This window comes from Anopheles coustani, chromosome 3 (assembly GCF_943734705.1).
Source record: "Anopheles coustani chromosome 3, idAnoCousDA_361_x.2, whole genome shotgun sequence".
In the NCBI taxonomy this organism is placed as follows: Eukaryota; Metazoa; Arthropoda; class Insecta; order Diptera; family Culicidae; genus Anopheles; species Anopheles coustani.
The window spans coordinates 71,058,490-71,074,364 of record NC_071288.1 but is presented as its reverse complement, the minus strand read 5'-3'; the positions used below and the strand labels follow the sequence as shown (position 1 = coordinate 71,074,364).

At 47.2% G+C, this 15,875-nt stretch overlaps 6 protein-coding genes across 6 annotated transcripts; 3 read left to right on the top strand and 3 right to left on the bottom strand.

Annotated features, from left to right (window-relative positions):
* The first annotated feature begins 561 nt into the window (after window positions 1-561).
* On the top strand, window positions 562-4,611 carry LOC131272272 (importin-9). The gene is made up of 7 exons (XM_058273945.1): window positions 562-731; window positions 802-1,052; window positions 1,124-1,556; window positions 1,626-2,427; window positions 2,502-2,667; window positions 2,992-4,156; window positions 4,249-4,611. Exons 1-7 carry the CDS (start codon window positions 608-610, stop codon window positions 4,449-4,451), a joined length of 3,144 nt encoding a protein of 1,047 aa, XP_058129928.1. The 5' UTR covers window positions 562-607; the 3' UTR covers window positions 4,452-4,611.
* A 485-nt stretch (window positions 4,612-5,096) lies between these two features.
* Window positions 5,097-6,530, bottom strand: LOC131272281 (uncharacterized protein CG16817). The gene is made up of 4 exons (XM_058273954.1): window positions 6,388-6,530; window positions 5,836-5,919; window positions 5,419-5,678; window positions 5,097-5,343 (listed from the first exon to the last, which is right to left on the bottom strand). The coding sequence occupies exons 1-4, from the start codon at window positions 6,420-6,422 to the stop codon at window positions 5,216-5,218; spliced, it is 507 nt and encodes a 168-aa protein (XP_058129937.1). The 5' UTR covers window positions 6,423-6,530; the 3' UTR covers window positions 5,097-5,215.
* Window positions 6,531-7,668: 1,138 nt separating this feature from the next.
* Window positions 7,669-9,361, top strand: LOC131272276 (kynurenine aminotransferase). The gene is made up of 3 exons (XM_058273950.1): window positions 7,669-7,899; window positions 7,997-8,384; window positions 8,459-9,361. The coding sequence occupies exons 1-3, from the start codon at window positions 7,766-7,768 to the stop codon at window positions 9,287-9,289; spliced, it is 1,353 nt and encodes a 450-aa protein (XP_058129933.1). The 5' UTR covers window positions 7,669-7,765; the 3' UTR covers window positions 9,290-9,361.
* On the bottom strand, window positions 9,357-10,122 carry LOC131272282 (cytochrome c oxidase subunit 5A, mitochondrial). Its single transcript, XM_058273955.1, has 2 exons — window positions 10,031-10,122; window positions 9,357-9,951 (listed from the first exon to the last, which is right to left on the bottom strand). The coding sequence occupies exon 2, from the start codon at window positions 9,947-9,949 to the stop codon at window positions 9,485-9,487; it is 465 nt and encodes a 154-aa protein (XP_058129938.1). The 5' UTR covers window positions 9,950-9,951; window positions 10,031-10,122; the 3' UTR covers window positions 9,357-9,484.
* A 303-nt stretch (window positions 10,123-10,425) lies between these two features.
* LOC131272278 (syntaxin-18) lies at window positions 10,426-11,580 on the bottom strand. The gene is made up of 2 exons (XM_058273952.1): window positions 10,736-11,580; window positions 10,426-10,670 (listed from the first exon to the last, which is right to left on the bottom strand). Exons 1-2 carry the CDS (start codon window positions 11,546-11,548, stop codon window positions 10,482-10,484), a joined length of 1,002 nt encoding a protein of 333 aa, XP_058129935.1. The 5' UTR covers window positions 11,549-11,580; the 3' UTR covers window positions 10,426-10,481.
* A 379-nt stretch (window positions 11,581-11,959) lies between these two features.
* Window positions 11,960-15,804, top strand: LOC131272274 (transketolase). Its single transcript, XM_058273948.1, has 4 exons — window positions 11,960-12,166; window positions 13,449-14,820; window positions 14,896-15,122; window positions 15,227-15,804. The coding sequence occupies exons 1-4, from the start codon at window positions 12,060-12,062 to the stop codon at window positions 15,402-15,404; spliced, it is 1,884 nt and encodes a 627-aa protein (XP_058129931.1). The 5' UTR covers window positions 11,960-12,059; the 3' UTR covers window positions 15,405-15,804.
* The last annotated feature ends 71 nt before the right edge of the window (window positions 15,805-15,875 follow it).

Sequence of the window (15,875 nt, the reverse complement as noted above, 5' to 3'; positions counted from 1 at the left end):
TTTATACAACATTCTCACTATAGTGAGAAAGTAAGGACGTTGCTTCTTCACCTGAGTAGTGTTGGGAAAATCGATTCCCGGTTGAGATTCCAATCTTTCGATTCAAACCCATTTGGAGATTCGGATCTCCGAATCCGAATCCCAATCCGTCATATCATACATGCACATCTATCTTGCGAATTTTCACATGCTTTGTTTAACTCATTGAATGATTCCATATTCGTTCTACTGTATTTCTTTGTTAAAAATAGGTTCATGAATGTTTTTCGAACCTAAGTTAAATCGTACAAAAACCTTTATCTATGTCCAATCCTTTCTTATCAGCGCCCGATTTGATTCGTGTCCCAACCTAATCAAATTTTTAAAATCCATCAGATGGGATTTAAATCTTTGGAATCCGTCTAGGGATCGAGTCTTCAGGTCTTCCAAATCCCGATTCTGCCAACACTACACCTGAGCGAGAAGATTGTTTTTGGCAAATGTTGACATGCCGGGAAAGCCGGGAAATACTTGTTTTGATTGATTGTAGCAAAATTGCACGAGGTTCGGTGGTTCTGGTACCCTTTCTATCAACTCTAGGTGCAGGCAGGAACGAAAGTCTCTCAAAATGGCCCAAAATTCGGACGCCGTGAAACAGGCCATGTTTGAGGAGCTGCAGAAAATATTGAACCCTGATTCGGAGCAGAGAAAGTCCGCCGAAGCTCGGCTGGCGCAATTAAAATTTACAGAATGTAAATACACGAACGAACGATGCTGGGTGGCCCACAGAATACCAATCAAATGGTTTATAATTTTTCGCAGGGTATGGAGTGAATTTGGCTGAATTTACCATCGACCAGCAAATACACATTGGATTGCGGCAACTGGCATCGGTTATGCTGAAGCAGTATGTTGACGATTGCTGGACCGATGGAGGCGACGATGTGGGCGAAGATTTGGCCGCGCTGGGAAATGTTCCGAGCAGCTCTAGCGCAGTGCTTCTAGTGAACGATGATGCGAAGCGGCGAATAAAGCAGATCCTTCCCGAAGGTCTTTATGACCAAAACAGCAAGGTAAACGTACACTTACATTCATACAAGCTGAGTGTGCAAGCTAACATCCGTTCCTAATCGTTGCCAAACAGATACGCTCGGTCGTAGCCTACTGCATTGCCAATATTGCACTCTACGATTGGCCCGGAGACTGGCAGGAGCTGTTCGATGTGATCGTAAAATGTTTGAGTGGAACGGAAAACTCCATCGACGGTGCGATGAAGGTGTTGGTCGAATTCACGCTCGAGCTGGACAAACAGATTGCCGACGTTGCCCCGTTGATACTGTCTGAGGTTTATCGCATATTTACCGCCGACACGGTGTACAATGTAACGGCGCGAAAATACGCAGTAGAAATCCTGTATGCGCTACTGCGTGCCATCAACAACCAGATTGAAACGAGGCAGCAAAAGTCCGCCATTCTCGATCCGGTCTTGCCCAACTTTATGCAACGACTCATCGAAGGCCTCACTGCACCGAATGGAGCGCACAGTAGTTTTCAGCTGAAAACGCAAATCATTAAAGGTAAGGTTTTTATTTTTTATTCATCTAAAATCAGCTTGTCGACAAGAATCCCATTTGTTGCGTTTCCAGTGCTAAAGTACATGATGTCCGATATGTCCAAGTTCGTTCAGCCATACCTTGGTACGATACTTCCCACCATCTGGCAACTGCTCACGCAGCTGGCAGACTTTTACGTGAAAGTGGTGGTGAACGAAATCGAAACGGCTCCTTTCAACGGAACCGAGCAGGACGACGACGAGGTGGACGATTTCGTGCAGATGATTCTGCAAATCTTCGAGTTCGTGCACACCATCATCGAGATGAAGAAGTACAAGGCAGCCATCACGAACGTGCTCACCGATCTGGTGTACATAACGGTGCTGTACATGCAAATCACGGAAGAGCAGTCGCAATCGTGGCTGGAAGACCCGGAAAAGTTCGTCGACGACGAAGACGAGCAGGGCGTTGAGTTTACGATTCGCACGACGGCGCACGATGTGCTGCTGATAGTGGGGCAGGAGTACGAGAAGCAGCTGCTGCCCTGCTTCACGGAAGCACTTGGCAAGCACAGTGCGGTGGCGGATGTGGATCGTAATGCGGGTAACCCATACTGGTGGAAGATTCACGAATCGTCCCTGTTGGCGGTAGGGTCTTTCAAGGATCTGATCGTTGAAAACCCCAACGGGTTCGATATGGGACAGTATTTGGCGCTGATCAAGATGCTCATGGAAAGTCAGGCTTCACCGTATCTGCTTGGCCGGTGTCTCTGGTTGTTAAGCCGGTTCTGCGAGTGTGATATACTACGGCAGCCGTTCATGGAGCAGATCGTTAATGTGACCATCGACAGTCTGGCGCTGGACAAACCGGTCACGCTGAGAATCATGGCCGCCAGGTGTGATGCAAAAAATATAAATGGTCAAAACGGCATGGCAGTAACCATCTTTCGACCACTTTTCTCCCATTCAGGGCCATTTTCGGTTTCTGCACTAACCTCAAAGCGAACACCGACGAGCGACACGTGTTGATTATGTCGAAACTGGAACACTTTTTCGATGGGCTGGTCCCGTTGTTCCAGCAGTCTCAAAATACCGTACTAGGTCTGTTGCTGGAAGCCATGAGTGCTATCATATCGGTAAGCACGTTCTTAATGTGAATAATATTTAAATTGTCACATTTTATTAAAATTTTCAAAAATACCGTCATACGTCCTCATCTTACCATGTTCGGTTTAAACCGTATAAATTGCGACAAATTATTAAGTTGTTCATATTTTCTTCAAAATCACAATTTCGTCAACATTTCTTACTACTAAATGCATTCTATGTTAAAAACTGATTTAATAGTTGCATGATTTCCTTTCTACCTTTGGTTTTATCGAGACTGAACCCCAGCTCTTGAAAAAGTTTCTGAAAATATAATGTCTAGAAGTCCTTTTTCTTATCGCTTTCCATTCCAGTTTGACGTCAACGTGACGGCCACCATCTGCCCGAAGGTGATCGATCTAACGATGAGCATCTTCCAGAAGTACCACGACGATCGCTTCCTGTTGGAAATGGTGCAAGATGTGTTGAAGATTCTGTCGCAAAATCCCTTCTGTTTGCTGCCTCTGCAGGATCGTATCATTCCAACGCTGGTGGCGATACTCAACAGCGATCAGGGTACGGCGGAGCAAACGCTGCTAGCGCCAGACATTGCACTGGATGTGCTGCAAACACTCGTCAAATACTCGCAGGCTCCCCTCAGCGATGCGATGATCGAGAGCGCCTTCCCGTCGGCCGTCCACTGCATTCTGCGCTCGGAAGACCACTCGGTGATGCAGGCGGGGGGCGAATGCCTCCGTTCGTTTCTGGCCGTCTCGCCGGAGCAGATCTGCCGCTACAAGAATGGCGAGGGGTTAAATTACGTCCTGCAGGTGGCTACAATGCTGCTCAATCCGATGAACACCGAGTCAACGGCTTCGTTTATCGGACGGCTCGTTATTACGATCATTACGAAGGTGGGCAGTTTGCTGGGCGACTCGGTCGATCTGTTGCTGAAAGCGGTGATCAGCAAAATGCAGCTGGTCGAAAGCCTGAACGTTATCATGAGCTTGGTAACCATTTTCGCCCATCTGATCCTGCTGCAACTCGATGCGGTGATGAACTTCCTAAGCACGGTACCGGGCCCAACGGGTGAAACGGCAATGTGCTTCGTGCTGGCCAACTGGCTCAGCCGGCAGCATCTATTCTACGGGCAGTACGAGCGGAAGGTAACCACGCTCGCACTCTGCAAGCTATTCGAGCACGGTGTCACGACGAAAGACGATCGGCTGAACACGGTCATGATCAAGGAGCAGCAGCAGATTCCGGCAGCCGGTGCAAATCCAAATGCCCCCGGACGCCGCACCCGATCGGCCACGGCGAAAACACCGACCGTATGGGTCGATACGCCAGTGTTGGTAAAAATTTTCAAACTACTGCTGCACGAGCTAGCCAACCTGCGCGAAGCAAAGGATGCTCGGACTAAGAACTTGGAGGACAGCGAGGACGAAGGTAACAGCACGAGCGATGACGAAACGGATGACACCAGCGTAGATGGGGCCAAGATTTCTTCGATCGCAGCATTGCTTCATCTAGATGAAGGTTTGATTATGACTTCCGCTTAAACTCTAGTCTCTTTGAAAAACTCCACAATGCTAAAAAAAATGAAATGTCCTTTATGCTGCTCTTTTCAGGTGATGATGAAGAAGAGGACGAAGATGAGCGCCAACTGATGGCGGAACTGATGAACGATCCTATCTTCCAGTGCGATACAACCGAATATCTAACCAAATTTATCGAAGGCTTCAGTCAACACGAAAATTTCCGCGCCTTCCTGGAAAAGATCGACGAAGCGGAAAAGAAAATACTCCAGAGCTTCAATATTTCTCTGATGTAAAAGCCTATATTGCAGCTTTGGGTTCAGTACTCCCCACATTTCAACAGAAAAATTGTGTTTCGTTATCTTCATCAATGAAGAAAAAAAAACGTCGGCTTTACAATACCCGTTTGGTTTGCAACGTGTTTAATACATTTTGTAAAATATATAATCAAAATTGCAAATATCCTCTGTGTTTATTTTGTAATTTATTGCAAAACAAACCTGCCATGTGCTCGCCGTGGCAATAACGCCAAATTTAAAAAGCAATAAGATGTTAGGCTATCCCATCCCTTTTTACAAGATGAATAATATTCTTTTCCATTTTTGATTAGTTTGATTGTGATATTTTTCCTTTCCTTTCTAAACTTTTCTTTGTTGAAGCGTACGTTTTGTCTTTTCATTCCAAAACTCCATTTGGTTGTATTTTGACTGGTTTGATGTTGAGTTTTGTCGCTGGCTGTTTTTAAGGATAATCTATAGTATTATTGTATGGTCACTCGAACCCTCGCGATCCACCTCCGCCACCCAGCCGCCAGAGAGACAAGCGCCATTTTGATCCTTTTTACTGTTTGCTTCTCTCTTTCCATCCGTTACCCGGGGAGGGTACCAGAAGTGGAGGAAGATCCGCCTGTTATCCCATCCACTCATATATAAACTAACTGATTACGACGACGACGATGACGACGCTGCATACATGGCTTTATTTTAAATAAACACGGATTTCAAACATCGCGATCAGCAGCTACGTTAGGGCGGTCGGCAACCGGCACCAGTGTGCGCGCTTAGGAGTCCGTCAGGCCTGGAATGCTCTCGTCGTCTGAATCTTCCTGATCCTCGCCGAGATCGTCAAAGGACAGTTTATCGCTGTTCTGGTTGGCGCTCAGCATTTCCATCAGGTCCATTTTATCATCTGAAACCCAAAGGCAAGCATTATTTTACTTTCGACAATCTAAGCACGCCTACTGCAGTGATGGTTACTACTTACTTTCTTCATCGTTAGAACCTTCGTCTTCCCATCGGTTAAAATCTACCTTCAACCAGTGGGGCTTTGTTTTCTCCTTTAGCAGACGCGGCCAGTACGTCTCCTGGGGATCCGCTTTGGCGATCACGAACTCGATGCAACGTTTGATGTTTTTCGCGAACACCTTCTCCGGGTTGATTTTGTTGTAAAACTCAATGTTGAGTTCGTACTTTTTACCTTCCGGCATGCCGACACCGCTGAAGACCATCGTATTTTCGGTGAATCTAGAAAACAGAGTAAACCATATCGAATTGATGGGAACAATCAGTATATCATTGCGTACAGCAAAACGCGAAGCGGAAGGCCGGCGTACGAAACTGGGAACTACTATTTTCGTAAGCGGCGCATTCTCGAACAAACGCTGTTACTATAGCTACTCACTCGTATTTCGGTTCACTGCACTCGATGTTCAACGTCAGGAAGATGGTATCGTACCTTTGAGCCCAGACGGCAGATGGTGGGACACTGTACGGTTCATGGAAAAAGAAAAATGTTACAAACAGCCGGTAAAACGAAAACTACTTGAAATTAACATCTTTTGTCACATGCAAACCAGAAATCTGTCTGGATACCGGCGACGGTAGAGAGGCGGGGGGTTATTGGGAAGAGGCAAAAGGTCGGTGGTGTAAAATTAGTTGCCTTGCGCGATGCATCGGCTAACATTAACCGAAACGCCTCTAACGACGAAAGAGGTTATCATCGACATGATTTCCGCCCTTTTCGTCACTCCTTTCCACGAATCGTGCAGCGCGAACCGGAGTAATTGCAGGTACAATCGATAAAAATGGACGCCGGGAACACGAGAACGATGTGTGAAGAGTGATGGCGAAAAAAGGGACCGAATTACACACGCACGGCACACAGACCCAGTCTGATTAATCACCACATCGGGCAGGTTCATACCGCAGAAAACCGTTTTCCACGGCTACTTACGCTGTTTCTGTAGACATTTCTGCGTTCTTTGTCATAAACCGTTGCGAATGCGGTATGTTTTCTCCGAAACTGCGTGCTTCTTCTTCACGGAACTACACAGGACTTCCGCTATGAACCTTGCGTGCTAGAACGTTTCTGCCGTTTTTCTATTCTTTCTAGTGTTGGCAGAGTCGGGATTCGGAAGATTCGAAGATTCGATCCCTAGACGAATTCCAAAGATTCGAATCCCATTTGACGGATTCTAAAGATTCGAATCACATCTGACAGATTCTAAAGATTTGATTCGATTGGGATTCGAATCAGATTTGATTGGTTTGGGACTCGATTTGATTCGATTTTTACTGGATCTTCGACTGTTTGAATCGACTCACAATGATTTGAGTCGAATTAGTCCCATAATACCCTTATAAATTGCCAATTCGTTAATAACTATTGATTCTTTCAACCGATTTTCACGATCGACCCCTTAAATGAAAGGTCTTTTCAAGACGCGCAACTGCGTTGAAGGTAGGTTTTAGCATAGTTTCTCGTTTTTGATAAAAACCACAGGTGAGAATATGTTCTCCCGAGGGGGCGAAAAGGTAAATCAGGTTGGTTGGCAATTTAGGTTAAAAAAGCAGAGCAGAGCATGTATGATATGACAGATTGGGATTCGGATTCGAAGATCCGGATCTCAGAATGGATTTGAATCGAAAGATTCGAATCCCTGTGGGGATTCAGTTTCCCCATCACTAACTCTTTCACGCCTTCTCGTCTGACCGCTGGTCTGCCACCAGTGTTCATGCCACCGAGTCTGATACTTCATCCTTTCGATTCCTCTACCTTGTCGTTGGAAAAAATATTATCAAAGCTTTTGATTTCAGCTCCAAATGAAGATGCATTTACAAAATGGTTTCAATTATCTGTTAATTTATTTTTTAGTACTCAAAATAACTGCCTTGCTTCGAAGATATTATGAATTAACTAAACTGTTGGTTGCCAATCAAATTGGCAGGTCGTACAGTGCTGGATAGAAAAGAGCAAGCATGGATATCGATATTTTGATATGAATAATAAAAGTAACCTTTTTATTATTAGTCGTTTGAAGAGCATCTGACCAATCAGGATGAAGGAAAAAACTGAATAAAAAACTTTAGAGCAGTGGTAAATATTCACGTGTATCATATCTTTTGTTTTTAATAAGATAGATAAGACACGCAGATCACGCATGAAAAAGAAAAGAAAACCGCAAATGGGTCCACCGCAATGATGACGATGTTGATAATCGCGACGATAGTTGTCTGTCGTGTCTGGTTGTGGGAAGATTAGGCCTGTTAAGGGTTTTTTTGTTGTTTCTTTTACATTGTATTTTGTTCTCCGTTTGCCATATAAACCCCGAATGCTCTGTCATCGTAGTACGTTCCTGGGGCGCATTGCTTCGCAGTACACTCGGTGGACATTAACGGCTAGAACGATGTCAACAAATAAATTTGACCTTCCATCCCGCTACCAGGGTGCCACGAAGAGCGTATGGTAAGTGACGAGTGCTCCCTATTTAGTATTCACACTCAACAGGTTGGTTTGGCAAACTGTGATTCTATTTTACATCCCCAAACCATCCCCCCAATAGGGTGGAGTATATTCAGCTCGCACTGCAATACAAACCGCTCAACCTTGGGCAAGGATTCCCGGATTATCATGCTCCGAAGTATGCACTGGATGCGCTTGCGGCCGCCGCCAACAGCCCGGACCCGTTGGCAAACCAGTACACCCGGGGATTCGGCCATCCTCGTTTGGTGCAGGCGCTGAGTCGCATGTATTCCGGTTTGGTGGGGCGTACGATCAACCCCCTCAGTGAGGTTCTAGTAACAGTTGGCGCTTACGAGGCGCTGTACGCAACGATTCAAGGTCATGTGGACCAAGGGGACGAAGTAATTATTATTGAACCTTTCTTCGATTGCTACGAACCGATGGTCAAAGCCGCTGGCGGTGTTTCGCGATTTATTCCGCTGGTTCCGGTAAGGCATGCTTTGTCTTTAAAAATTCCCTAGCTATGTGTCAGCAATGTTGTGTCATTCTTCATTATTTGCAGATGGTAACCGGTCGAACAATATCCTCCGAAGACTGGAAACTGGATCCCCTGGAATTGGCGAAACTTTTCAATGAGAAAACGAAAATGATCATCATCAACACGCCGCACAATCCCTTGGGAAAAGTAATGAGCCGCCAGGAGTTGCAGATGGTGGCGGATTTGTGCAAAAAATGGGATGTCCTGTGCGTCGCGGACGAAGTCTACGAACACATGGTGTACGAACCGTACGAGCACGTGCGCATCTGCACGCTTCCGGATATGTGGGAACGCACGATAACGATCGGTTCGGCCGGGAAAACTTTTTCCCTCACCGGCTGGAAGATCGGATGGGCTTATGGGCCGGAAAATTTGATGAGAAATTTGCAGATGGTGCACCAGAACTGTGTGTACACGTGCGCCACTCCCATCCAGGAAGCGATTGCGGTTGGTTTTGAAAAGGAACTGAACCAGTTGTCCAGCCCAGAGTGCTACTTCAATAGCATCTCCAAGGAACTAATTACGAAGCGAGATTATATGGCCAGATTTTTGGAGGACATTGGCATGCATCCAACGGTTCCACAGGGTGGATACTTCATGATCGCTGATTGGTCGAAGCTTGCCGGCCAGGTCGATCTGTCGGGAGAAACTGATCCGCGTCGCGACTATCGTTTCACAAAATGGATGACGAAGAATGTGGGGCTGCAGGGAATACCGCCATCGGCGTTCTACGCCGAAGAACACATGTCGCTTGGTGAAGATTTTGTGCGCTACTGCTTTTTCAAGCGGGATGACACCTTGGAGCAAGCATCTAGTATCCTAACGGAATGGAAAAACAATAGCAAGTCTAAGTAAATCTCACCGCTTTCGATAGCAGTTGAAATCGTGGTTAATAACAATAAAAAAACCAACAGCATTTGTATCCAATTACGTAACAGCTGGCTTTGTATTCATTTATTATTGACAACTAAACCTTTCCGCCCGGGTTGACGGCAGGCCATGCACCACAGACTTACGCCGAAAGAAAAACACTTCACTTCAGCAGGATATTTAGTGCATATCGTACACCGATTTCAAAGCCAACTCCGGCTGATCGTAGCCCATCTCCTCAGGGGTAGAAATGCCCAGTTCAGTGAGGGTGGGACGAATTTCCTGCAGCAGATAGGGGTAGATTTCGTTGGTCTTGTCACCGCACTTGTCCTTCACTCCCTCCAGGAAGCGGACAGCCAGCGCATAGTCGTTCAGGCGACGGCAGGCCTTCAGGGCGGAAACGATGATTTTGGGCTCCGGCACCAGATCCATGCCGAGCAGGTCGTTCATGGCCTTGCGGGCCTCCCAGCCATCGATCTCAGGCCGGTTGAAGTACGCCTCATAGCGGCTGTCGAACTCCTCGGCGGTTTCATTGCTGTGCGAGTGACGGACAACCATGGTCGCTCCGACCATCGATTGACTGCTCTTCAGCCCAGCGGCGCTGCGGAGGCCGCCCAACACACGTCCAGCTGCAAAGCGTAGCATCTCTGTGGTACGGAAAAAGTAATATCCTTAGAACGGCCCCGGAGGAGGTAAGAAAACTGCACTGTTTTACAGAAAACTCACTCGATATTGTTCTTCGCAAATGAGCAAAACTTGCACGGACACAAGTGTGTTAAGTAATCGAAGATTTTTTGCACTTTCCGACTTTTGACACCTGACGTTTAATAAAAAGTGAAGGTCTATGAAACCCCGGGTCAGGTAGATTATTCGAAACTGATTGTCAAACTACCCCACATTTGAACCGGATGAAAACAAGGTTAGTGCACCTGAAGGGCGGATTATCTCAACCTTGCACAACAGGAATATTTAAGAAACCCGTTAAAAGTATCTCAAAAACTATTATTTCCTTTCTTTTACTGAATGTATATCAGATAAAATTAAAAACCAAATCCCCCTACGTATTTCGCGAGTAATTCTTTCATTTTCGTAAATTGTACACATATGAATAACGACATACGATGTTCCAATATTTGCCACATTTAGCCCTTGAACCGCGCAACTTTAAGCAGCATATTTATTCATTATACCAATCCAAGAACAGTAAGGTAAAAGACATCACAATAAGAAAGAACAGCACCCAAACTCGGAGTCCAGCGTTACGCTGAATCGCCTGTTTTATCTGCTCATTTGCGTCCCTCACGTTTTCCGTTGACCCCACGACTGTTGAAGCAATGCGATCGATATCAGGCGATTGAATTGATATCTGTAGGAAGAAAAACAAGTAGGTTTTAAGGCCTGAAACTACGTGAAATGATGAAATGATATTACCTTCTCAGAAAACACATCCTGGAGTTGTGCAATGTCGGCCACATTACGCTGGATTTGGTCCACTTCCTCCGACAGCCCCTTCAGTTCATTGTAAAGCTGAACGTTTTCCGACTCGAACATCTGTATATCCTCCGGACTAAGATCGTCATTCTCATATTCGTTATGCATACTATCCTCTTGAATGTCGTCCATCGTTTGGGTGACATTTTTATCCGTATTTCGGGAATTGTCTAAATTTTCGGTGCGATTTGACTGATACGGTGTACCGTCCGCCAGCGCCGGTGCCGTCTCCAGCGGTTTCGTATACAGTTCCGTTTTCATTTTGGGCTGCAGCTTGATGTACTGGATTGTTTCGATCTGGCGCTTGATTCGGAACTGTTTTTGCTCTAGCGCAATCTTGCGTATCGCAGAAGCGTACTCGAGTACGCTCTCAATGACCTGGTACAAGCATTCCTTCGTCTGCTTGCCGACTGGTAGTTCAGCACATTCATGCTTCATTTCGGCTACCATCATGCTCGCGGTACTGAAAATGTGCTCCGATTGTTGATCGATCACGTCCCGCTCGTCGTTCGTCATTGGGGGTGCGGAATTTTTCAGATGCTCCGCCAGCTTCATATAAGCAGCACGGTTCTCCAACAGAAAATCCCTCAGCATCGTAATTTGCTGCTTCAGTTGGGTGGATTTTTTCCATACTTCTAGTTTGGGTGTCTTTTTCGTTAGAATGCGATTCTTGTCCTGCTGTGGGATGCTGTCCGGTGGCAATTTTAGGCGTACCGTTTTCACAGAGGCTTTGAAGAGGGATGTGATATCCATAGTTCACAAATTACACTACTGCCTCCTTTGATCAAAATACGGTTCTGTCATCAGATTGTTTACGTGTGCCGACCAAGGACCATGCTACAAAACAGGTTGATTCAAAGCCGGCTAGTTTGTCGATCACGTTTATAGGGGCGAGTAGGAAATTAGAAGTAAAATCGGATTTATTTTTAATTTCTTTACTTTGCATTATTCGCAGATCGCAATTGCGTTCGTAACTATTTCATGGTAAAACTCCCCATCATCTATTGCTTTGGGGACCCATTTGATAAATCGATTCACGTAGTTTAGTAAATGTCAAGCATTGAATCGGCAAACATAACCACTCGACTCCAGTCGGACGCCTTACATTTGTATCCACACTCCACTGGAAGGGCAAAAAGGAATCGGTCGTTCAGTAGAGGTTAAGAAGTCATCGTGACAAGACCTGCAACGCGCGTGGATCCATCTGGTGTGCCTATTTTGTTGCCTTTTCTGATTCAGTAACCTTTATCTTACAAGCACCAAAATGCCGACTTACCACAAACCGGAAGCCAAGACCATCCAGGAGCTGAAGGATATCGCCCACAAGCTGCGTATCGATTCGATTAACGCAACGCAGGCTTCGAAATCGGGGTAAGTCGAAAGGTGGCGGCACATATCGTGGGGAACCACGAGGGTGAACGTGGTGCACACCAGATTGCACTGGAAAGATAGCCGCGCGGTGACAAACGCAAATAACGCTGTGTAACAGCGAGCGAGCCGCGAAAGACGTAAAACGAACGAGCCCTTTCACCGGCTTTCGCATTCCTCCTATTTGGCCAGTTTATTTCTGGTGGCGTAATGCCGGCTCATTGCAAAAAAAAAAAACGCGCCTGCTGTAAAACAAGCACAAAACAAGTTCCCGGCTTCCGTTGGGGACGCTCTGGAAGCGAGGTTTGGGGACAGAGCGAAACGACATGAGTCTGTATTGGGGCAGAGACTGACGCGCTAGAGAAGCGGCCAGCAGCATCAGCAATCTCTCTCGCGCGTATTGTGGAGGCACGACACCACGTCGGTGTCCGATATGATGGAGATTTCTAAGTTTAAATTTCAAGCCCTCGTGTTTCATTCGTCCTTAGAAATTTGTACGGCCAGGGTTGGCAGGTGAAAGGAATATGCAGGCGTTTTAGAACGTCTATTCTCTGGCGAGCTTCGTGCCCATGAAATGGTTTGCATTGAAACTTTACTTAATCCTATGCGCGACCATGTGCGAGCATTGATTTGAAAAATCGAACGATCGAAACGCGATCGCGACCACCACAAAAAAGCAGGGCTCGATCCATGGTCTCGGTCCATCATATGGATTTGTGTGCACATATATTTTTCGAAGGTTAAAAAGAGGTCAAACGTATACCGTATCGCAAGTTCAAATGGATTCGAGTCATGCGGTACGACGACGACGACGTGTGGTGCCCTCAACATGGAGCTGATGGGGGTCCTCGGCCGATAGATCGGCAATTGTGTTCATGACGCAAGGGTAGCCACTCCGCCATGCTACGATTTCCACCTTCCGTGTCCGCCGGAGCCCAAGGTTGTCATAAAGTTGCAAAAAACAATAATGAAATCTCTAAAGACGAATAAATATAAACAATTGATAACCATCCATCGAAGCAGGCAGTAGGGAAGGAAGTTGGGTTTTTTTTTGCCCAAGATGCAGAGGATGACTTGGCGTCCCCGTCACGAACACAGTCGCACACGCAATGGCCGATCTGATGGTACCGCGCCGCCGACTGTGTTACGTGCGGCGATACGGTACGATGGTTGACACACACTTGAGGCGAATTTTATTTGATGATACACTATATCAGGGACGAGCGGTTTTTATCACTCTACAATTTTTCCTTTCCTTTCTTTCAACTTTTCCCCTCCCGCGCAGCCATCCGACGTCATGTGCTTCGATCGCGGAAATCATGTCGGTGCTGTTCTTCAACACGATGCGTTACAAAATCTCTGCTCCCCGCGATGCTTCGTCGGATCGGTTTATCTTGTCGAAGGGTCACGCTGCGCCGATCCTGTATGCGGCCTGGGCCGAAGCTGGCCTGTTCCCCGTGGAGGATCTGATGAATCTGCGCAAGATCGACTCGGATCTCGAGGGTCACCCGACGCCTAGACTGAACTTCATCGACGTCGGTACTGGCTCGCTCGGCCAGGGTGTAGCGGTCGCATGCGGTATGGCGTACGTGGGCAAGAACATTGACCAAGCCGACTACCGGACGTACGTGCTGGTAGGCGATGGCGAATCGGCCGAGGGTTCGATCTGGGAATCGCTGCACTTTGCCGGCTACTACAAACTGAGCAATCTGTGCGTTATCTTTGATGTGAACCGGCTTGGTCAGTCGGAGCCGACCTCGCTGCAGCATCAGATGGAGGTGTACCGCAAGCGGCTGGATGCGTTCGGCTTCAATGCGATCGTTGTCGACGGTCACGACGTGGAGGAGCTCTGCAAGGCGTTCTTTGAAGCATCCTGTACCACCGACCGCCCAACGGCGATCATTGCTAAGACGTTCAAGGGCAAACACTTCCCCAATATCGAGGATCTCGAAAACTGGCACGGCAAACCACTGGGCGACGCAGCTGCCGGAGTCGTCGAGCATCTGAAGAAACTGATCCGCAACTCGGGTCCGATCACAGTGGCCCCTGCATCACCGCAAAAGGAAAACGCACCGAAGGTGAGCATCAAGAACATCCAGCTGGCCACTCCACCTGCCTATCAGAAGGGCGAGGAGATCGCCACGCGCCTCGCGTACGGTACCGCGCTGGCAAAGATCGCCATGAACAACGACCGTGTGATCGCCCTGGATGGCGATACGAAGAACTCGACCTACTCGGACAAACTGCGCAAGGCGTTCCCGGAGCGATTCATCGAGTGTTTCATCGCCGAGCAGAATCTTGTCGGCGTTGCGATCGGTGCTGCCTGTCGCGATCGTACCGTGGCGTTTGTGTCCACCTTTGCGACGTTCTTCACCCGCGCCTTTGATCAGATCCGCATGGGTGCCATCTCGCAGACGAACGTGAACTTTGTTGGCTCGCACTGCGGTGTCAGCATCGGTGAGGATGGTCCGAGCCAGATGGGTCTGGAGGACATCGCTATGTTCCGTACGATCCCGGGAAGCACCGTGTTCTATCCGGCCGACGCTGTTAGCACGGAGCGAGCAGTTGAGATGGCTGCCAACACGCCCGGAGTGTGCTTCATTCGTACCTCGCGCCCCAATACTGCTGTTATCTACGAGAATAACGAAAAGTTCGAGGTAAATAACTCGCCTTAGATGATTTTATAATTATTTATTACAACTTTCCATACGATGCTAATCTTTTTCCGGCAGATTGGTCGCTGCAAGGTAGTGAAGCAAAATGAAAACGACTCCGTGCTACTCATCGGTGCCGGTATTACGCTCTACGAAGCGCTAAAGGCTGCTGGCGAGCTGGAAAAGAGCGGCATCCACTGTCGCGTCATTGATCCGTTCACCGTCAAACCGCTGGACAAGGAAGGAATCGTCAAGCACGGAACCCAGTGCGGTGGACGTGTTGTCGTCGTTGAAGATCATTACAAGTACGTTGGTCGGATGTGTGGGAAAGCAGCGTCCAATGGCAATGGGTTACGTTTCTAATAATTGCGTTTTCATCTTTTCTTTTATCACTTCTCACTTCAAACAGACAAGGTGGATTGGGTGAAGCCGTTCTCTCGGCGCTGGCCGACCAGAGGAACTTTGTCGTGAAGCACTTGGGTGTCGAGCAGCTGCCGCGTTCGGGCCCACCGTCCGTGCTGGTCGATATGTTTGGTATTTCGGCACGTTCTGTTGCCGCCGCGGTGCATGAAATCATAAAGATGTAAATCACGCCCGCGTGCTTCCCGCTTCAGCCAAAATTATCCTTCAGGGGAAGCATTCCCACAAGGAGACAAATTTCCCTCCTCGGTTGACTGCGAGCACAAGATGATTCTCATTGGACCATTATGTTTTTTTCTCTATTTTTCTTTACTTCCTTATTATTTTTCCTCTGTTGCTTCTCCGTGGGCTGCTTGGGTGTTTGGGTATTGAATAGATCACGTGTTAAAATATGAGTAACAAGGTTACACCGCTGTTAAAATCCTCTCTAAATTTCTCAATGTCATTGTACAATCCACTGGCCCAACCATATCATCCGGTACGGGAGACCGTCGTGTTGGTCGGCTTGCAATGGTAGCATTTGCGCTAAAGTCCGTTTAATAAATACACAAAAATATGACGAACTAATTCAGAACGGTGTTCAATGGTAAATGATTCCGAAAATCTTAATCCGTAACTGATCTGGAGAGTAACGGTGA

Bases quoted from the DNA above. Each gene is read 5' to 3' on its own strand.
- LOC131272278 (XM_058273952.1), bottom strand. From the start codon at position 11,548: ATGGATATCACATCCCTCTTCAAAGCCTCTGTGAAAACGGTACGCCTA. The intron at 10,671-10,735 runs GTAATATCATTT...TTCTTCCTACAG, and splicing joins AGGATGTGTTTTCTGAGAAG to ATATCAATTCAATCGCCTGA.
- LOC131272282 (XM_058273955.1), bottom strand. From the start codon at position 9,949: ATGCTACGCTTTGCAGCTGGACGTGTGTTGGGCGGCCTCCGCAGCGCC.
- LOC131272272 (XM_058273945.1), top strand. From the start codon at position 608: ATGGCCCAAAATTCGGACGCCGTGAAACAGGCCATGTTTGAGGAGCTG. The intron at 732-801 runs GTAAATACACGA...AATTTTTCGCAG, and splicing joins GCAATTAAAATTTACAGAAT to GGTATGGAGTGAATTTGGCT. The intron at 1,053-1,123 runs GTAAACGTACAC...GTTGCCAAACAG, and splicing joins TTTATGACCAAAACAGCAAG to ATACGCTCGGTCGTAGCCTA.
- LOC131272281 (XM_058273954.1), bottom strand. From the start codon at position 6,422: ATGACAAAGAACGCAGAAATGTCTACAGAAACAGC. The intron at 5,920-6,387 runs GTAAGTAGCCGT...TGAACCGTACAG, and splicing joins GAAATGTCTACAGAAACAGC to TGTCCCACCATCTGCCGTCT. The intron at 5,344-5,418 runs GTAAGTAGTAAC...TTTGGGTTTCAG, and splicing joins AGGTTCTAACGATGAAGAAA to ATGATAAAATGGACCTGATG.
- LOC131272274 (XM_058273948.1), top strand. From the start codon at position 12,060: ATGCCGACTTACCACAAACCGGAAGCCAAGACCATCCAGGAGCTGAAG. The intron at 14,821-14,895 runs GTAAATAACTCG...TTTTTCCGGCAG, and splicing joins AGAATAACGAAAAGTTCGAG to ATTGGTCGCTGCAAGGTAGT. The intron at 15,123-15,226 runs GTACGTTGGTCG...CACTTCAAACAG, and splicing joins GTCGTTGAAGATCATTACAA to ACAAGGTGGATTGGGTGAAG.
- LOC131272276 (XM_058273950.1), top strand. From the start codon at position 7,766: ATGCTCTGTCATCGTAGTACGTTCCTGGGGCGCATTGCTTCGCAGTAC. The intron at 7,900-7,996 runs GTAAGTGACGAG...TCCCCCCAATAG, and splicing joins GGTGCCACGAAGAGCGTATG to GGTGGAGTATATTCAGCTCG. The intron at 8,385-8,458 runs GTAAGGCATGCT...CATTATTTGCAG, and splicing joins GATTTATTCCGCTGGTTCCG to ATGGTAACCGGTCGAACAAT.